The sequence below is a fragment of the Oncorhynchus clarkii genome, chromosome 26, assembly GCF_045791955.1.
Source record: "Oncorhynchus clarkii lewisi isolate Uvic-CL-2024 chromosome 26, UVic_Ocla_1.0, whole genome shotgun sequence".
NCBI lineage: Eukaryota > Metazoa > Chordata > Actinopteri > Salmoniformes > Salmonidae > Oncorhynchus > Oncorhynchus clarkii.
In genome coordinates, this window is record NC_092172.1 from 32,582,647 (window position 1) to 32,604,246 (window position 21,600).

At 42.6% G+C, this 21,600-nt stretch overlaps 1 protein-coding gene across 3 annotated transcripts in view; it reads left to right on the top strand.

The window, feature by feature from the left end:
• LOC139385147 (CREB regulated transcription coactivator 3) overlaps window positions 1–21,600 on the top strand; it is an 85,849-nt gene that overhangs the window by 38,981 nt on the left and 25,268 nt on the right. For 2 of the 3 annotated variants that reach the window (XM_071130227.1, XM_071130229.1), the window contains exons 4-5: window positions 2,025–2,086; window positions 20,545–20,607. In XM_071130227.1, the coding sequence (XP_070986328.1) occupies window positions 2,025–2,086; window positions 20,545–20,607 (125 nt within the window). The remainder of the gene's footprint in view (window positions 1–2,024; window positions 2,087–20,544; window positions 20,608–21,600) is intronic. The other variant, XM_071130228.1, reaches the window with a different exon arrangement.

Consider the following 21,600-nt stretch of genomic DNA (forward strand, 5'->3'; position numbering starts at 1 on the left):
CGAGACTTGGTTCATCCAGCCATGCGCTGCCGAAGTAAAAGTACTTGTATGCTTTTTATTTATTTATTTATTTATTTATCAATCTCACTCTAGTTGTTTTCTGATTTTTGATCGGGTCCCTGATGAATTTGCTATCACAAATATGGTCCTTGGCCCTAAAAAGTTTGAGTACCCCTGATCTAGAGTACAATTCTGATTGCCTTAATGCAGACTGGACTGAAATAACCTGTTGGGATGGGATCTCCTTCCATTATGTCCTCTCATACACTGGTCTGAGATTATGGCCAAAAAATCATAAACATTTTTTTTAATGGATTTATGGGCAATTCACAATATACAGTATATCTCTAAATAAGCTTTGTTGTACAATTAAAGTTCAAATACACTGCATTTCAAACAGTCAGCAATAAACAAATGAATTCAGGACTTGTGAAATTATACTAATCCTAAATATAAGCCTTGCACATCCATAAGACGACAATTTTATCAAAATAGTTTAACCTGCTTTTTTTTGGTAATAATCACTGATCTGTCTTTCAATCTGTCTATGAAAAATACCTTTTTTGTTACAAATATAACCACAACCATGCATAATGCACATTCACTAATAATGACTCACTTGTTGGAGCAGGCATTCTAGATCATTAACACCGGTCTCATAAACACACTCAAGCCCAAGCCCATGTGCTAGTGAGTAGACCACTAATCTTTATATTTTCAATTTAGCCTACTTGGGTCTATTTGCTGTCTAACAAGGTAGAACAGTTGAACTGTTATGAAAACACCCTTCTGTCCATCTCCAAATGTTTGAACAGCATGCTAGCCTGTCTACTTAATTCAGATGTTGAAATCAAGTGACCTAACTTATTTCTCAAAATGAGTTGCCAATTTATATAATTGATTTATGAAACACTGACTAGACAGCTAGTATGACAGTCTGGCTAAAATGCTGCTAGCAGTACCGCGCATGACAAATTGAGCATTAGTTTTCCAGGCATTTGGAATATCGCACGGAAACATTACATTCAAATGAATGTGATATATTGCCTAGCCCTTAGTGTGTGTGGTGTTTTGATTGCAGCGAGCCAGAGTCACTGAAGGAGATCTGTGCTAGGGGTTGCCAGGAGGGCACCAGGCTCCATCTGCCCCAGCCAGCCAGTCACTCTGTAGAAATGACTTCATATAACCAGACCCGTTACAAATGATGGCTGGTAATGAGAGTAGTCTTAGTCCCTATTAGAGATGGGAGGCGCTCCAACATATTTACTTAGCTAAGTTTCTGTTTGATTTTCAAAATACATATAGAAAATCAGTGTGTGTGCTAATGGTGCATCATTTCTGTTTACTGGTAGGCTTTTTAATGATAGTCTTTCTTTTTGAAAAGCCCAGAGAGTTTGGCTGCTAGAGGAACATATTTGTATATGCACTAATTTGTCTGGTATCGTCGTCTCCGCACTTGAACCATCTAATGATAGCTTTTTGGCCTGATACGTGTTTTTTAAACTAGCTAGAACTTGATAGAATCGAGTACTATTTTGCTTTTGAGTGAGTTCCGCCTGTCCTTTCTCAATGAAAAGCGCAGAGACCCTCTTACCTTACTTTCATGAGAGTGAGATGAGTCTAACTGAAGGTCTAAAGCCGTCTATAGTCTGACTCTACATTGCACTTCACTCCCTGCTGCTCTCTAGACAATGTCAGGAACTCCGCTCCGGGGGTTGGGCCTAGTCCAGGCAGCCATATTGTTCACAGAACCTCACACCAGCCGCCCACTATTTCCTGCATGCGTTTATTCAGTCCCATATCACGTGTGCACATATAGAGAAATCTTTAATCTAGGTAGAATATGCAATCTCATACTCCATTTGAATCAAATGAGGAATTAGACTAGAATGTAGTAATAGAATAGTTAAGTAGCTTTACTGTTAGGAAATGTAGTCCACTGTTATTTAGAAATGCATGAAATGTAATGTTTTGTTATGGCAGAGTTGTGTTCCATTATTGTAATTTCCTTGACTGAGCCCCACATGGAGAGCTCCCCGTACGGAACAGTGTACCTGTCCCCTCCGCCAGACAACAACTGGAGAAGGTGAGTGGCTTTACAGATACTAGTATTTGTAATGCTGTGTAAAAACAACTAACAAAACAAGCTGTTTTTAACATAATTGTAATTTTTGATCGACATGGAACACTGGACAGCTACTTTAACTTACTCTGAATCAAGATTATGGCCCAGTAATACCCTTGTGCAGTAGGCAGATTTGCATAAAGCATTGTTGGATCCCAAATGGCACCCTATCCCTTATATAGGGCATTACTTTTGACCAGGGCCAAGGGCCCGTGACTATATAGTGCACTACTTTTGACCAGGGCCAAGGGCTCGTGACTATATAGTGCACTACTTTTGACCAGGGCTTGTGACTACTGTATATAGGGCACTACTTTTGACCAGAGCTTGTGGCTATAGTGCACTACTTTTGACCAGGGCTTGTGACTACTGTATATAGGGCACTACTTTTGACCAGGGCTTGTGGCTATAGTGCACTACTTTTGACCAGGGCTTGTGACTACTGTATATAGGGCACTACTTTTGACCAGGGCTTGTGACTACTGTATATAGGGCACTACTTTTGACCAGGGCTCGTGACTACTGCATATAGGGCACTACTTTTGACCAGGGTCCAGGACTCGTGACTACATAATGCACTACTTTTGACCAGGGCTTGTGACTACTGTATATAGGGCACTACTTTTGACCAGGGCTTGTGACTACTGTATATAAGGCACTACTTTTGACCAGGGCTCGTGACTACTGCATATAGGGCACTACTTTTGACCAGGGACCAGGACTCGTAACTACATAATGCACTACTTTTGACCAGGGCTTGTGACTACTGTATATAGGGCACTACTTTTGACCAGGGCTTGTGACTACTGTATATAGGGCACTACTTTTGACCAGGGCTCGTGACTACTGCATATAGGGCACTACTTTTGACCAGGGACCAGGACTCGTAACTACATAATGCACTACTTTTGACCAGGGCTTGTGACTACTGTATATAGGGCACTACTTTTGACCAGGGCTTGTGACTACTGTATATAGGGCACTACTTTTGACCAGGGCTCGTGACTACTGCATATAGGGCACTACTTTTGACCAGGGTCCAGGACTCGTGACTACATAATGCACTACTTTTGACCAGGGCTTGTGACTACTGTATATAGGGCACTACTTTTGACCAGGGCTTGTGACTACTGTATATAGGGCACTACTTTTGACCAGGGCTCGTGACCTATATAGGGCACTACTTTTGACCAGGGTCCAGGGCTCGTGACCTATATAGGGCACTACTTTTGACCAGGGTCCAGGACTCGTGACTATATAGGGGATAGGATGCCATCTGAGATGCAGCCATTGTATCTACTCAGAGATGCTCAGTGAAGGGATCAGATTGCCATGTGAGGCACCCAGGTGGGCCACGCGTCTACAGAGGTGCTTCTGACAGATAGCCTTTTGGTTTAAAGGTCAGATGCCGTCATTCTAATGCTCTACCTGCCGCTGTTATGACTCATTGCTGTCATAGGGTGAATCCGGCCCACAAGTCTTTGCGGTCCTCCTGTGCTTTGCTTAAGTATCTCCAGCTTAACGGGGAAATCAACACCGTTTACAAAATTTGATAATGTCATGGCTTATTAATGCTCATTAGGTACCACTGCCATGTGTGTGCATGCGTGTTTGTGCGTGTGTGTTTCTTCAGTTAAACTGCCTGCCTGGTTTTACCTACCTAGAGAAGGCAGCAGTGTAATTACTGGACAGTTTTCTCTCCCTCCAGTGTTTACAAGGCAGTGAATTGCAGCCCTGCAATAAAGAGCTTAGCCGAGCCCCTCCCTCTCCCGCACTCTTCCTCTCTCTCTCGCTCTATACAGTTGTGTGTTTTGAATGTTGGCTTGGCCAGCTGCCAGTCACCCTGCCTTCTCCTCTCACCCCCGTAGAACTGCAGCCTCTGAAGCCCAGCATGGACACACATGGCCTCCATCTTTGTTCTTACTGTACTGTACTGGAGGACAGTGTCATAAAACCTGGTTTCCCCTCCCCAATCCTAACCTTAACCAATAGTGGGGGAAATCCAAATCTGTCCCAAGATCGGTGTGTAGGTCGGCAGGTCCACACCCTCATGCTGTTGTTGACAGACAAAAACAGGTTGGCCTGTGATGACAAACCTCCTGACCGAGCAAACAGATGTTGCCGTGACCTTGTGTTCCCAGAAAGAGCAGGGAGGGAGTGCCATGTGCATCATACACACAGGCATGTGCTACACAAACATATGGACACACACAGATTTACTCTGGGTTGGGATTGATTCACACTGCCTCTTGGCTCCATCACACATGACCCGATGTGGGATAGTGACAGCCTAGATCAAATCTGATTGGGTTTGGTTGAACAAGATTAAGTGTTGTTGAAGTTTTAAACTTTTTGACAGCGCCTCTATTACTGTTTAACCAAATTGTTTATGTAAAGACATTGCTGAAGCTTCGCTAATTACGCACATAAACAATAAAACCAGAGAATGTGGGCCTATGTTTTAGTTAAAAAATCAGGTTATGATTATGACTCCGACTGCGTTAGGACATTAAATCAGGATTTCAGTGTAGTTATACTTCAGTGTTTTCCTTCAAGAATCTCCCTTGGGGATAATTTATTAGATTAAATAGGACCATATTTAACCCTTAGACGGTGAACAGTGATGTATTTGTTTTAGAGCATTCAGCCTCGGCAGACAAACACAACTCTTCCCACTCCCTCTCTTCAGTTACTGCCCTGAACTGGTTAAACGTGTTGACTTGGTAACCAGTGTTTTATGTGTACATCCCTCATTCTGATGGCCGGTAATCAAGTGCTTCCAGGGGCCACCCAATGGATTTTCAGCAAACCAAGCGATCCTAGGCATTATGTGACATGCTAGCTACACAGTATAGAATACATCATATGAGCAGAAGTGACTTGGCTAATGATGAATGTCTTTGAGGTCCTCACATTAAGGCTCTGTTTCACCATATTCTAGGGATTGATTGAATGACTCTTGTTTTTGGGGTTGCTAAAAGACATGTTGTTAATGCCTTGTATTGATGCACAGTGTTAAATGTCTGTGTTTTATTGATGTCTATGACCTGTCTTAATGCTTCTCTCTACTGGACCAGAGGCCCTGGTGTCCACCCAACTACTCACCACATGCATTCTTCTGACTAACACACTTCCACCCCTCAAGGACGCATCCGTCCCTCTCTGTTTTTTGGTGCTCTCGGTAGGGTCAAAGGGTGAATGAAGCGAGCTCTGCGATCTGTTCCAGTTCATCTGTGACTCCACTGTTTTATAATTAATCTTTTCAGTTGTTGTTGGAGTTTTACACCACATTGACTGTCTGCTGAACTTGGTGTGAAGTCTGGGTTGTGTGTTTTTGATCCTTTCTGTGTCTTGATTCTCATGTCACCACTTAATGTTAACTGATGAAGGAAAACATAACATAAGTTTGTACACTGAAGAAAAATATAAACGCAACATGTAAAGTGTTGGTTCCATGTTTCATGAGCTGAAATATTTAAAAAAAATCCCAGAAATGTTCCATATGCACAAATTGGTTTACATCCCTATTAGTGAGCATTTTTCCTTTGCCAAGGACATTACACAGGTGAACCTTGTGCTGGGGATGATAAAAGGCCACTTTAAAATGTGCACTTTTGTCACAACACAATGCCACAGATGTCTCAAGTTTTAAGGGAGCGTGCAATTGACATGCTGACTGCAGGAATGTCCACCAGAGCTGTTGCTCTAGAATTTAATGTTCATTTCTCCACCATAAGCTGCCTCCAACGTCATTTTAGAGAATTTGGCAGTATGTCCAACTGCCCTCACAACCGCAGACCACGTGTAACCACACCTGCCCAGGACCTCCACATCCGGCTTCCTCACCTGCGGGATCGTCTGGGGGGGGGGGGGGTTTATTTCTGTCTGTAATAAAGCCTTTTTCTGGGGAAACTCATTCTGATTGGCTGGGCCTGGCTCCCCATGGCTGCACCTCTGCCGAGTCATGTGACAACCATAGATTAGGGCCTAGTTCATTTTTTAAATTTGACTGATCATACAGTAAAATCTTTAATTGTTGCATTTGATATTTTTGTTCAGTATATTTATTTCCCCTTTTAAAGTCACTGAAGCTCAAGCTAGATTGGTGAGAAGATCTGGGAGTAATTTGGGTCTGTCTTGTATTTTAAGTGCTTTTCAGTGGTAGCACCTGCCATCAAGTCAAATGTTATTGGTTGCATACACATATTTTAGTAGATGTTAATGTGGGTGTAGGGAAATGGAGAAAGGCCAAGGTTGGCTATGAATCCGCTCTCTGTGAAGGTCTGTGTAGATTGTGTTTTCAATGAGCAACTATACTGTATCAGGAAATAACACTGATCACACACTTTAACAGTGTTACTTTCATCAGCTGTTGTACAAGATGATACAAAACACAGGAAATACAGAATGTTGACTGTACTTGGTTTTTTATTTATTTTACTAGGCAAGTCCGTTAAGAACAAAGTCTTATTTACAATGACAGCCTAGCCCGGACGACGCTGGGCCAATTGTGAGTTTTAAAGGACCATATAGTTTAGTCTGATTCATGTTATGCACTATGGTAGATACTGGTATTGTGAGCAACAACCTGCTGTGACCCAGAAGCAATTGGCCACAAGTGGCTTCTGATCCACCAGTTGAGAAGCAGGTTCCCAGCAGACCTATGCCCTCCACATTAGTGCTGTAAGTACAGATCTAGGATCATCTTCCCGAATCTTAACCTTAACCATTAATGGGGGAAATACAAAACTGACCCAAGACAAGCTCCTAGAGGCAACTTCACCTTACCCCAACAAAGTAGAACTAGCTACTTAGCAGTTAGCTTTGCGTCTGCTGACTGTCTGTTGGATGGCTGAGTTTCAAGCCCACCGGATCCTTGGTGTTTGTTGATATAGGCCTTGTTCTATTTTTGACCCTGAGGTTGTGTGCTTACATGTGTTGTGGTGGTAGTAGTGCCCATACCATGTTACATTCTTCAAAGGCCAATGGGAAGTAGTTTCCTCTTTAGATGTTTTCCTTGACCTAAGAAGTTCTCATCTACAGGCTATAAACAGGGACATTTTGTATTGAAACCAACTAGCGTCAGAATGTGTTTCAGTGGGCGACAGCAGATGTGGATTGTGGGCTGGTCTGTTCTTCCTAGATAATGGAAAATACATTTGGCATTTTGGTCATTAAGCAGATGCTCTTACACATATCAACACTGATGAGAAGGCAGCATTCGGTCTGTGAGTGTGTAGTTCTTGGGAGTATATCGATCTGGTAGTATTTCAGGTCTGTGCCAATAAGGGTCTGGTAGTGTTGGTGTCTGTTTTGTGGCTGTCAGTTTGGATCGGTCACTGTGTTTTTGTAGTTGAATTGATTTGTTAATGTGTCTCTGCTTGACTCTGTGGTCTTGTTGCTGAGATTCAGTCTGGGTCTGGGAGACAGATGCTCCAGTGCTGGTCCATCTCAGGGGAGAGAGCAGAGTGGGAAGTGTTTACAGCGCCGACCACATCTGCACTGCATTACCGCCTAGGCAGGTTGCCTGGAGACGGGCCACAAATCCCCTTAACCCTTTCAGCTCTGTCCGCGCCCCAGAGAGCAGATCAGAGCCCGCTGTCTACACAGGCTTAGTGTCCCCGGCTGTCATCAAACAGACAATTACGAGAGGATGAAGTGCTGATCCAGAGTGTAGATAGCAAGTGTTTGTTTGTGTGTGTGTGTGTACATGTCTGTTTTTCTTTGGAGGTTTTGTATCCATTAGTATTGTATGGCGGTCTGTATGTATACTACACGCACGTGTGTGTGTGTGCTCTTGTCTGTCTAGCGTTGTGAAACCACTCCAGTGCGTCGAGATGCATTGCAGGCTGTTGGCTTGTCTAAAGCCTGCTTTCAGATCAGTGGGCTTAGAGACCAATGGGGTCAATGCTTTGGGATTGGCAGCGCGGGCCAGGCAAGCACGACAGATATGCAGCTAGGGGAACCGCACCGTTCACACACACAGTCCCTGGCTACGTCCCAAATGGCACCCTATTCCCTATGTAGTGCACTGTCCTCTCTCTGACTCCAGATTGTTATTTTAAGGTTGTGGTTCTCTCACATCTAAATATGGCTGCCTGACCTGCTAGATCTCTCTGGAGGAATTTATCAATTTGGTGCAAAATACCCTCTTTTCCTCTTCCTTCCTTTTGGTCTCTCCATCTCTCGCACTCCCTTTCTCCCTCCCCCTCTTTCTCTCTCTCGCTCGCTCCCTTCCCCCTCCTCTTCTCATGGCCTGTTATAGTGGGTGTACAGTGTGTCTGGTGTGACCCCAGTGAAGAAGGGGGTCAGGTTGTGTATTTGGAGCTGGTTTCTCAGTACACTACTCCCCAAGAGGGAGCCATGATCCCACCGGTGTCTGGGTAGAGGCGTTCCTTGGCTAGGGCCCTGCACCCTGGGTCTGGAGACTTGGGCCCTGGGCAAGAGGCACTGATGTGTCCCTATGGAGCCCAGCTGGACCGGGGTCAGTCACCGGGGTCTCTGGCTCTCTCCCTGTCCCACGCCCTCCTCCACCCCCACCTACAGTGCCTTCAGAAAGTATTCACACCCTTTGTACAGCCTAATTTAAATTGGATTAGAATGATATTTTGTGTCACTGGCCTACACACAATACCACATAATCTGAAGGTTGAACAATGTCTAACATTTTTACAAATTAATTAAAATCTAAAATGTCTTGAATTGGTAAGTATTCAACCCACTTTGTTATGGAAAGCCTAAATACTTTCATGGGTAAAAATGTGCTTAACAAGATACGTAAGTTGCATGGACTCTGTGTGCAATAATATTTTTGAATGACTCCCTCATCTCAGTATCACACACAATTATCTGTAAGGTCCCTCAGCTGAGAAGTGAATTTCAAACATATTCAACCATAAAGACCAGGGAGGTTTTCCAATACTTCACAAAGAAGGGTACTTATTGGTAGATGGGTTTAAAAAAAAGAAGACATTGAATATCACTTTTGAACATGGTGAAGTTCTTAATTACACACGTTTGCTGGAGAAGAAGGAAACCACTCAGGGATTTCACCCTTTTTAATAGTTAGAGTTTTTAATGGTTGTGATAGGAGAAAAGTGAGGATGGATCAACATTGTAGTTACTCCACAATACTAACCTAATTTGACAGAATGGAGGAAAGGAAGCCTGTACAGAATAAAACTATTCCAATACATGCACCCTGTTTGCAACAAGGCACTAAAGTAAAAAAGTGTTATGTTTGGGGCAAATCCAACACAGAGTCCTGCTCTTCATATTTTCAAGCACTGTGGTGGCTGCATCATGTTATGGTTATGCTTGTCATCTGCAAAGTTTAGGGAGTTTTTTTTAATTATAAAAATAAACTAAATGGAGCTAAGCATAGGCAAAATCCTAGAGGAAAACCTGGTTCAGTCTGCTTTCCAACAGACACTGGCCGATAAATTCCCCTTTCAGCAGGACAGTAACCTAAAACATAAGGTCAAATCTACACAAATCTATACTTCTACATGAAGACAGTGAATGTTCTTGAGTGAAAATCTATGGCAAGACTTGAAAATGTCTGTCTAGCAATGATCAACTTGACAGAGCTTGAATCATTTTAAAAAGAATAATGTGCAAATATTGTACAATCTAGATTTGCAAAGCTCTTACAGACTTACCCAGAAAGTCTCACAGCTGTAATTGCTGCCGGAGGCGATTCTAACATGCATTGACTCAAGGGGTTGAAGACTTATCTAATCAAGATATATTACTGTTTTATATTTCATAAATGTTTTACTAATGTTCTATTTTTTTCTTCCACTTTGACTAAGAGTATTCTGTGTAGATAGTTGACAAAAAAGGACAATTAAATCCATTTTAATCCCACTTTCTAACACAACAAAATGTGGAAAAAGTTAAGTGGTGTGAATACTTTCTGAAGGCACTGTACACACCACCCATCTTTCCATGGCCCTGCTCTCTTCCCAGCCTGGCCTGTTCTCCACAGGGATAGGCTCTTACACTGACCTCCCCCAGTGATAGACTAACTTAAAGGCCTTCCTGGGAATGGGATCTTACACTGATCTCCCCTGGGGATAGACTAACAAAAAGGCCCTCCTGGGGATGGGATTTAGACATTCCTGTGCTCTCTGTGTGATGTATTTCTGATTCTAGAGAACCTTTATCCTCTGCTTAGGTGGTCTGTTTAATTATTTACCACCACCCACCCATTAACAACAAGCCTCTATTTTGGTTAACGTATGTTAAGATCACTTCCTCTCTCTCACACCAGCTCAGTGTGCCCTCAATGGCACCCTATTCCCTAGGTGTACTGCTTTTGACCAGGGTCCTTAGGGCTCTGGTCAAAAGTAGTGCCCTATGTAGGGAATAGGTGGCCATTTGGGGCGCAGAATAAATCAATGAGCCCAGCCGTGCTGTAACTGTACAGTTGAATAGCTAAAAAAGACTGTTGACAACGAATGGCATCAGACGGCCAAAGCAGCCTGCACCATGCACACGATCCTCTGAGCAATATTTGACCGCTTTGGCTGTGCGGTTGTGTGATTCGTGGCAGCTAATCCTCATATCTGTGTGATTCTGTGATTCTCCTCTGGCCTCTGTACAGCCTCTAATCGTCTAGCAGGCCGTATTGTTTTCACAGGTCTTCATTTCCAGATTTGTTTCTATCCTCTGGAGGGATGGGGAAAGAAGGATATTGTGTTTTTATTTATTCATCCTTTATTTAACGAGAGATGACACATTGAGACATCTCTTTTCCAAGTGAGCCCTGGAGAAGCAGCATACATATAGTTCCATATGAGACAACACAATGATTGGAAGTTAAAACAGTGCCAAGTGCATAAGAGAGCTTAAAATAACAGGTTTCAAAACATATGCAATATGTTGTCAGCAGCCCTCCAATCTGGGATTTAAAATCATCAATCAGAATAAAAAAGATCCAGTTTTAAATGATTTTGTAAAATGTTCCACAATGACGGGCCAGCAAAGCTAAAGCTCCTCCTACCAAACTCTGTTCTTGTGTTGGGAATATTATATCAAATGCATTTCTGTGATCTCAGATGATCATCTTCATGATTCTGTAGGGTGAATATTAAGTATACTGGCAGCTGCCCTAAGATGGTCTTGGAGACAAACCAGTACCAGTGAGTCTGTCGACCATCCTGCTAACTGGGACGGATGGATGGAGAGAGAAAGACAGAAGACAGAGATGGTGAGGAATGGACCGAGAGAAAGGGAGAGATGAATACAGACAAAGGGAGAGATGAATACAGACAAGGGGAGAGATGAATAGAGACAGAAAGGGAGCGATGAATAGAGACAGAAAGGGAGAGATGAAGGGAGAGCTGAATAGACGGAAAGGGAGAGATGAATAGAGACGGAAAGGGAGAGATGAAGGGAGAGCTGAATAGATGGAAAGGGAGAGATGAATAGAGACGGAAAGGGAGAGATGAATAGGGACGGAAAGGGAGAGATGAATAGAGACGGAAAGGGAGAGATGAATAGAGACAGAAAGGGAGAGATGAAGGGAGAGCTGAATAGACGGAAAGGGAGAGATGAATAGAGACGGAAAGGGAGAGATGAATACAGACAAAGGGAGAGATGAAGGGAGAGCTGAATAGACAGAAAGGGAGAGATGAATAGAGATGGAAAGGGAGAGATGAATAGATGGAAAGGGAGAGATGAATAGAGACGGAAAGGGAGAGATGAATAGAGACGGAAAGGGAGAGATGAATAGAGACGGAAAGGGAGAGATGAATAGAGACAGAAAGGGAGAGATGAAGGGAGAGCTGAATAGACGGAAAGGGAGAGATGAATAGAGACGGAAAGGGAGAGATGAATACAGACAAAGGGAGAGATGAAGGGAGAGCTGAATAGACAGAAAGGGAGAGATGAATAGAGATGGAAAGGGAGAGATGAATAGAGACAAAGGGAGAGATGAAGGGAGAGCTGAATAGACGGAAAGGGAGAGATGAATAGAGACGGAAAGGGAGAGATGAATAGAGACAAAGGGAGAGATGAATGGAGATGGAAAGGGAGAGATGAATAGAGACGGAAAGAGAGAGATGAATAGAGACGGAAAGGGAGAGATGAATATAGACGGAAAGGGAGAGATGAATAGAGACGGAAAGGGAGAGATGAATAGAGACGAGGTCGACCGATTAATCGGAATGGCCGATTTAATTAGGGCCGATTTCAAGTTTTCTTAACAATCTGTATTTTTGGGCGCCGATTTGACGATTATCTTTTATTTATTTTTATACCTTTTTTTTAACCTTTATTTAACTAGGCAAGTCAATTAAGAACACATTCTTATTTTCAATGACGGCCTAGGAACGGTGGGTTAACTGCCTTGTTCAGAGGCAGAACGACAGATTTTCACCTTGTCAGCTCGGGGGATCCAATCTTGCAACCTTACAGTTAACTAGTCCAACGCAATAACGCAATAACCTGCCTCTCTCTCGTTGCACTCCACAAGGAGACTGCCTGTTACGCGAATGCAGTAAGCCAAGGTAAGTTGCTAGCTGGCATTAAACTTATCTTATAAAAAACAATCAATCATAATCACTAGTTAACTACACATGGTTGATGATATTACTAGATATTATCTAGCGTGTCCTGCGTTGCATAAAATCTGACTGAGCATACTTGTATGCTTATATCTGACTGAGCGGTGGTAGGCAGAAGCAGGTGCATAAACATTCATTCAAACAGCATTTTTGTGCGTTTTGCCAGCAGCTCTTCGTTGTGCGTCAAGCATTGCGCTGTTTATGACTTCAAGCCTATCAACTCCCGAGATGAGGCTGGTGTAACCGAAGTGAAATGGCTAACTAGAGGGACGGAAGCTATACTGTTACACTGGCAATACTAAAGTGCCTATAAGAACATCCAATAGTCAACGGTTAATTAAGGAAATACAAAGGGTATAGAGGGAAATAGTCCTATAATAACTACAACCCAAAACTTCTTACCTGGGAATATTGAAGACTCATGTTAAAAGGAACCACCAGCTTTCATGTGTTCTCATGTTCTGAGCAAGGAACTGAAACGTTAGCTTTTTTACATAGCACATATATTGCACTTTTACTTTCTTCTCCAACACTTTGTTTTTGCATAATTTAAACCAAATTGAACATGTTTCATTATTTACTTGAGGCTAAATTGATTTTATTGATGTATAATATTAAGTTAAAATAAGTGTTCATTCAGTATTGTTGTAATTGTCATTATTACAAATAAATGTAAAAAAATCGTCCAATTAATCGTAATCGGCTTTTTTGGTCCCCCAATAATCGGTATCGGTATTGGCGTTGAAAAATCATAATCGGTCGACCTCTAATAGAGACAAAGGGAGAGATGGGTAGAAACAAAGGGGGAGAGGGATAGAGACTGAGAGAAAGGGAGAGAGGGATAGAGACAGAGAAAGGGAGAGAGGGAGAGAGACTGAGAGAAAGGGAATGAGAGAAGGGCAGGGGAAGGCATGTGTGGCTGTTCCAACTCCATATGGCCCATGCTGCTAAGCCCCAATACAGTACAGGGGGAGGAGGGACACACAGCTTTACATGGAAATGTGTAATAAAGCCGCTGTCATCTGGGGAAAGCAGCTCATGAGACGTGTGTGTGTGTACTGTCATAGCATTGCAGAACACCCAGCTGCAGTGTACCTACTGAAAGTGCAGGGTGGGTGGAGTATTTGGTATATATCCCACTGGCTCCAAAGTCCGTCTTCCTGGAGTGTGTACTTTGCTGGGTGAGTCTAAATACAGCACCCCCAGTGTGTCTAGGAGCTTAGTGATATGACAGGTTGGTGTGGACCATTTTTATTAGCCTCCCCCCACACTTTTTAATAGAAGGGAGGTGACGATGCAGTGCAAAGCGCTCCTCAAGGGAGAAGCAGAGATCGCCCCCTGTAGGCATATGGGAGAACTGCTGGCCTTGGCAACGATGGATCCCATCTAAGAAGATCATGTTTGGACTGGGAAGTTGGCTGTCCCCCTTACTCTGGCCCTGATTCCCAAATCAAACCCTACCCACGGCCCCAAGGCAGTGTACTTACGTAGATTTGAGAGGATTGCATAGGTGTAAACAATATGCCGACCATTCCCCTGGTCTATCAGAGGGCAAAATGGATCTCCGACACACGGGTCATTCCACTGCAACAGAGTGACACTGAGACTCAGATCTTTCACGTTACAATGTATGTCAAACAAAAATAGATGATTGCAAAGTTAAAACCATACAACTCTATGCATAAGGACTATTAACATTTTCTGCAGAACATTTTACAAAAACACATTTACTTGAAAGTGCAGATGCAATGTTTGGTAAGAAAATTAAGTTTTGTGCAGTCATTCTGTTACCAAACTTTGCATCTGTGCTGTTCTTCAAGTAAATGTTTTGTAAAATCTTCAGTGGAAATTGTTAAAATAGTCCTTGTGCATCGAGTTGTATGGTTTGTTTAACTTTTCAATCATTGCTTTTTGTTTGAAATACATTTCTAAGATGATACTATTAAAAAATCAGTGACACTGTGGAATTGCCCACAACCACCATATTTCTTACATTTCCAATCCTCTCAGATCTACACAAGTGACTGGGGGGTAGGGGCTAGGGGTTGATTTGGGATTCACAGAGGCCACTTCCAGTGAGCTTATCATTGTATTACACACTTTATCAGACCACAATGTGTGATAGTAGCAACCAGGAGTGTCACAGGATGAGCGTGTAATCGCTAAATTCAGTCATCTAAATGTAGTCATGGTTAAAAATCACTGGGTTTCTCCTGCAGAGTCTCTATTCTCCTTCAGCTGGTGTCTTCCACTGTCACAGCAACTGTTCTCTAGTCATCTACAATGAGGCCTTCAGATTTCTGTTTCCTCAGATGGGGGTTATTTACTGAGAGATTTACAGAGATGGAGATTTTGCGTTGGTTTTTAACTTGATTCTTTGCTAATTTTCACAGATACTTGTGTTTGTCTCTGCCATGTGGAAAAGTGTGGATGTAGCCTAAGGGTTGTAAGGAATAGTGATAAAATTAATTTATCAAATTAAAAGTTGAAGTGTTTTTTCCCTGGTTTAACTTAGTTGATGTTCTGATTTGATCTACAGTTGTCTTCCATTACCTGGTGCTCTAGGGATATGGAGAGAGGGAGGCAGCAACCGCAGGGTGGCTGGCATCAATATCTCAGGCACCACCTACTGCACATGTGCCCTTGAGAAAGGCACATAACCCCTAACCTGCTCTATGGGCACTGCTCTGTGCCTCACCCTGTGCTGCTCCCTCCCTGCCAATAGTGTAGGACGACAAGAATAACCACAATCCCCTGTTGTCTGGATCAATGAAGATGGCTTGTATTGTATAATCTACAGAACTGTGGCACAGCTAGTCCACCTGGTTAGGCATACTTGTGTTTAGTGCTCCTGTTTCGTCCCTGGTGAGTAGGGCTGGTCCCCCGTAGTTTAACTCTGCTTGTTGCTTCGCATCAACTCCCAGTTCAATCCCAGTCGTCCAACATGTGGATTCAGTTGAAAAAGGGTTAACACCGGGCTCTCCACAATCTCATAGGGGTCTGTTTACACCCACACACCTGGCACGGTCTGGTAAACTATTGCAAATGAAACCAGAACACTATGCACACATTGAGTGTCTAGATCAATGCACTTGTTTTGTCAGATACAACTAGTATCCCAAAGCAAGTGTAATAACAGCACACTGAACAGATTTGAGTTGTGAACATGTTTTACTGGACAGCACAACCAAATGGGCTCTAAACAAGAAATCAACTTTAGAATTGCATAATAATCGCGTTATAACATAAGTGGAATAAGGAACAGTCACTATTCCTCTTGTGTACAGTAGTTAAACTCTCAGCTCATTGCTATGGAATTAAAATGCAATTACCAAAGTATTATTTAACAACATGCTAATAAAATGTTGCTCAAAGTAATTGTAGCTTGATTACACAGGCACAAGAACAATGTCATGTTAAGTGTTACTGAGAATGCTAACAGTAACAAAATATGGCTTACGTTTTGAAAGGAAACTAAACATCCCAAAACAGCCTTCTTGAATCCACTACAGCCAAGGTAGGTTGAAAATCATGTTAGTTTGTATTCTACTTAAGCGATCCCTTTAAAGATAGTATAATGTGTGTTTGAAACAAGAACATTCACCCTCCGATGGACAAAAAGCTTCAAAGTTGTTTCTGCTCAGCATTCAACGTGCTGTTTGCAAATGGCTTTTGAATTACTCTGCAGTGTTTTCAGGTATTATAAAAATGTATTGCATCTTTCAACCTTTTCAGTGGCATGTTTAAAGACTTGTATAGTAGTTGAGCTATATACTGTACTTATCTGTACAAAATATCCTTGGTTTGACTTGATTATATACACCTGGGGCAATGGACATTTACAGAATGTTCAGATAGAAATGTATTGTCTAGATCAAATATGACTCTCAGATTGGAATAGTATAGTAAATGGTGTACTCTCTTCATTATATCTTCAACATGCAGTTCCAGATACAGCCTTGTCATTAGTTGAAGGCAGCCAATCCAATCATTTTGGAAAAGTCGTCACTTCCTGAGATCTGTATTCAAATTTGTTTTACATTTAGTTGCTTTCTCAGATGTAAATTCCAATCATTTACAAAAGTAGTTACGGTACTTTCTGAGATCTGTAAAAAAAAAATATATATATATATACAGTGCCTTGCGAAAGTATTCGGCCCCCTTGAACTTTGCGACCTTTTGCCACATTTCAGGCTTCAAACATAAAGATATAAAACTGTATTTTTTTGTGAAGAATCAACAACAAGTGGGACACAATCATGAAGTGGAACGACATTTATTGGATATTTCAAACTTTTTTAACAAATCAAAAACTGAAAAATTGGGCGTGCAAAATTATTCAGCCCCTTTACTTTCAGTGCAGCAAACTCTCTCCAGAAGTTCAGTGAGGATCTCTGAATGATCCAATGTTGACCTAAATGACTAATGATGATAAATACAATCCACCTGTGTGTAATCAAGTCTCCGTATAAATGCACCTGCACTGTGATAGTCTCAGAGGTCCGTTAAAAGCGCAGAGAGCATCATGAAGAACAAGGAACACACCAGGCAGGTCCGAGATACTGTTGTGAAGAAGTTTAAAGCCGGATTTGGATACAAAAATAATTCCCAAGCTTTAAACATCCCAAGGAGCACTGTGCAAGCGATAATATTGAAATGGAAGGAGTATCAGACCACTGCAAATCTACCAAGACCTGACCGTCCCTCTAAACTTTCAGCTCATACAAGGAGAAGACTGATCAGAGATGCAGCCAAGAGGCCCATGATCACTCTGGATGAACTGCAGAGATCTACAGCTGAGGTGGGAGACTCTGTCCATAGGACAACAATCAGTCGTATATTGCACAAATCTGGCCTTTATGGAAGAGTGGCAAGAAGAAAGCCATTTCTTAAAGATATCCATAAAAGTCTCGTTTAAAGTTTGCCACAAGCCACCTGGGTGACACACCAAACATGTGGAAGAAGGTGCTCTGGTCAGATGAAACCAAAATTGAACTTTTTGGCAACAATGCAAAATTTATGTTTGGCGTAAAAGCAACACAGCTGTACACACCATCCCCACTGTCAAACATGGTGGTGGCAGCATCATGGTTTGGGCCTGCTTTTCTTCAGCAGGGACAGGGAAGATGGTTAAAATTGATGGGAAGATGGATGCAGCCAAATACAGGACCATTCTGGAAGAAAACCTGATGGAGTCTGCAAAAGACCTGAGACTGGGACGGAGATTTGTCTTCCAACAAGACAATGATCCAAAACATAAAGCAAAATCTACAATGGAATGGTTCAAAAATAAACATATCCAGGTGTTAGAATGGCCAAGTCAAAGTCCAGACCTGAATCCAATCGAGAATCTGTGGAAAGAACTGAAAACTGCTGTTCACAAATGCTCTCCATCCAACCTCACTGAGCTCGAGCTGTTTTGCAAGGAGGAATGGGAAAAAAATTCAGTCTCTCGATGTGCAAAACTGATAGAGACATACCCCAAGCGACTTACAGCTGTAATCGCAGCAAAAGATGGCGCTACAAAGTGTTAACTTAAGGGGGCTGAATAATTTTGCACTCCCAATTTTTCAGTTTTTGATTTGTTAAAAAAGTTTGAAATATCCAATAAATGTCGTTCCACTTCATGATTGTGTCCCACTTGTTGTTGATTCTTCACAAAAAAATACAGTTTTATATCTTTATGTTTGAAGCCTGAAATGTGGCAAAAGGTCGCAAAGTTCAAGGGGGCCGAATACTTTCGCAAGGCACTGTATATACTTTTTGGGAATCTGTATTCAAATAGGTATAGTCAGTTCCTCCTGAAAAACATTTACTTTCCACAAAGCATAGTTGAATGTCTGATGGACATTTATTTGTTTTTTAGGGGGTTCCTTTACTTAGTCAGTCCACTTTAGTCGATCTGTTTCCAGACCTGTAGTTAGTCCACTTTAGTCGATCTGTTTCCAGACCTGTAGTCAGTCCACTTTAGTAGACCTGTTTCCAGACCTGTAGTCAGTCCACTTTAGTAGACCTGTTTCCAGACCTGTAGTCAGTCCACTTTAGTAGACCTGTTTCCAGACCTGTAGTCAGTCCACTTTAGTAGATCTGTATCCAGACCTGTAGTCAGTCCACTTTAGTTGACCTGTTTCCAGACCTGTAGTCAGTCCACTTTAGTAGACCTGTTTCCAGACCTGTAGTCAGTCCACTTTAGTAGACCTGTTTCCAGACCTGTAGTCAGTCCACTTTAGTAGACCTGTTTCCAGACCTGTAGTCAGTCCACTTTAGTAGACCTGTTTCCAGACCTGTAGTCAGTCCACTTTAGTTGATCTGTATCCAGACCTGTAGTCAGTCCACTTTAGTATACCTGTTTCCAGACCTGTAGTCAGTCCACTTTAGTAGACCTGTTTCCAGACCTGTAGTCAGTCCACTTTAGTAGACCTGTTTCCAGACCTGTAGTCAGTCCACTTTAGTTGATCTGTATCCAGACCTGTAGTCAGTCCACTTTAGTAGACCTGTTTCCAGACCTGTAGTCAGTCCACTTTAGTTGATATGTATCCAGACCTGTAGTCAGTCCACTTTAGTTGATCTGTATCCAGACCTGTAGTCAGTCCACTTTAGTAGATCTGTTTCCAGACCTGTAGTCAGTCCACTTTAGTTGATCTGTATCCAGACCTGTAGTCAGTCCACTTTAGTAGATCTGTTTCCGAGCCTGTAGTCAGTCCACTTTAGTAGACCTGTTTCCGAGCCTGTAGTCAGTCCACTTTAGTTGAACTGTTTCCAGACCTGTAGTCAGTCCACTTTAGTTGAACTGTTTCCAGACCTGTAGTCAGTCCACTTTAGATGAACTGTTTCCAGACCTGTAGTCAGTCCACTTTAGTTGATCTGTATCCAGACCTGTAGTCGGTCCACTTTAGTTGAACTGTTTCCAGACCTGTAGTCAGTCCACTTTAGTTGAACTGTTTCCAGACCTGTAGTCAGTCCACTTTAGTAGACCTGTTTCCAGACCTGTAGTCGGTCCACTTTAGTTTAACTGTTTCCAGACCTGTAGTCAGTCCACTTTAGTAGACCTGTATCCAGACCTGTAGTCAGTCCACTTTAGTTTAACTGTTTCCAGACCTGTAGTCAGTCCACTTTAGTTGAACTGTTTCCAGACCTGTAGTCAGTCCACTTTAGTAGACCTGTTTCCAGACCTGTAGTCAGTCCACTTTAGTTTAACTGTTTCCAGACCTGTAGTCAGTCCACTTTAGTAGACCTGTATCCAGACCTGTAGTCAGTCCACTTTAGTTGATCTGTTGCCAGACCTGTAGTCAGTCCACTTTAGTAGACCTGTATCCAGACCTGTAGTCAGTCCACTTTAGTAGACCTGTTTCCAGACCTGTAGTCAGTCCACTTTAGTAGACCTGTTTCCAGACCTGTAGTCAGTCCACTTTAGTAGACCTGTTTCCAGACCTGTAGTCAGTCCACTTTACCTGTAGATCCACTGTATCCAGACCTGTAGTCAGTCCACTTTAGTAGACCTGTTTCCCTGTAGACCTGTAGTCAAGTCCACTTTAGTAGACCTGTATCCAGACCTGTAGTCAGTCCACTTTAGTTGATCTGTTGCCAGACCTGTAGTCAGTCCACTTTAGTAGACCTGTATCCAGACCTGTAGTCAGTCCACTTTAGTTGACCTGTTTCCAGACCTGTAGTCAGTCCACTTTAGTAGATCTGTATCCAGCCCCCTCATCCAGATTTCCCTCCTCACCTTAGAATGTCCAACCTATTCTCTCTCTCTCTCTCCCCCACTCTCTCAGCATCCAGGCCTTTTCTGAGCTCAAGTAAACTACGAAACGAGCGTGATGTTTCTCTCTCTTTCCCTCTCCCAAGGGAGCAGCAGCCGTGGGCCGAGGAGAAACGACCAGGATTTAGATTAATATCACAGCTCAACAGGTGACCTTTGAACTCTTCAGCCTCCTCTCTTGCTTTCTCTCTCACACGGACCAACCACTCTGCCGGACTGCTCTATCTCTCCTCTCTCTGTTGTAGACTGCCCAATCCTTCCTCTCATTCTCACTTACTCTCTCACCACCCTCCCCCTCTCTTGCTCTCTCACCCCCCCTGCTCTCTCTCCTCTCTATTCAAATCTCTCATGCTCTCTCTCCTCTCTATACCAATCTCTCATGCTCTCTCTCCTCTCTATTCCAATCTCTCATGCTCTCTTTCCTCTATTCCAATCTCTCATGCTCTCTCCTCTTCCAATCTCTCATGCTCTCTCTCCTCTATACCAATCTCTCATGCTCTCTCTCCTCTCTATACCAATCTCTCATGCTCTCTCGTCCTCTCTTGCTCTATTTTTTGTATGCCCTCTTCCTCTCCTCAATCACCCTCTTGTTTAACTCTTTTTTATTTTTTTAGATATCTGTTCATCTGTCTCTCTCTAGCAAGGCTTTGAGACACGGAGTTGGAGCACAAGACAGACTACTGTGTTTGTTCGCTTTCACTCCCTCCCTCTACCTCTGTCCTTCTACCTCGCTATACTAGTAACACTAATCAGTCTTTTTCTTCTGTCATTGTCACTAACCCAGCTGTAGGACCGTGTGACTGGGTGGGTAAGGTTGTCGCCACCTACCCTGTCGCTGCTGCTGCCACCCATCGCTACCTAACACTGTGCCTCCTGACTCACAGTGGATTTATTCACTACTATTTAGTTTATTTACATTCATCGTTTGGTCTTTCTTTGGACCATCTGTCTGTTTCCTGATGTGATGCTGGTGTTACGATGCTAATTTGCTAATTGCAAATGTTACAATGTTTATTTGCATATAAATGACATGTTGTTTAATCACCAATGTTATGTCAATTGTTATTGATGATATGCTATTAATGAATTAATTGACTCTCTGTTATGAACCATACTGAGCTCTAGGGCGTGTTCAGTGGGAG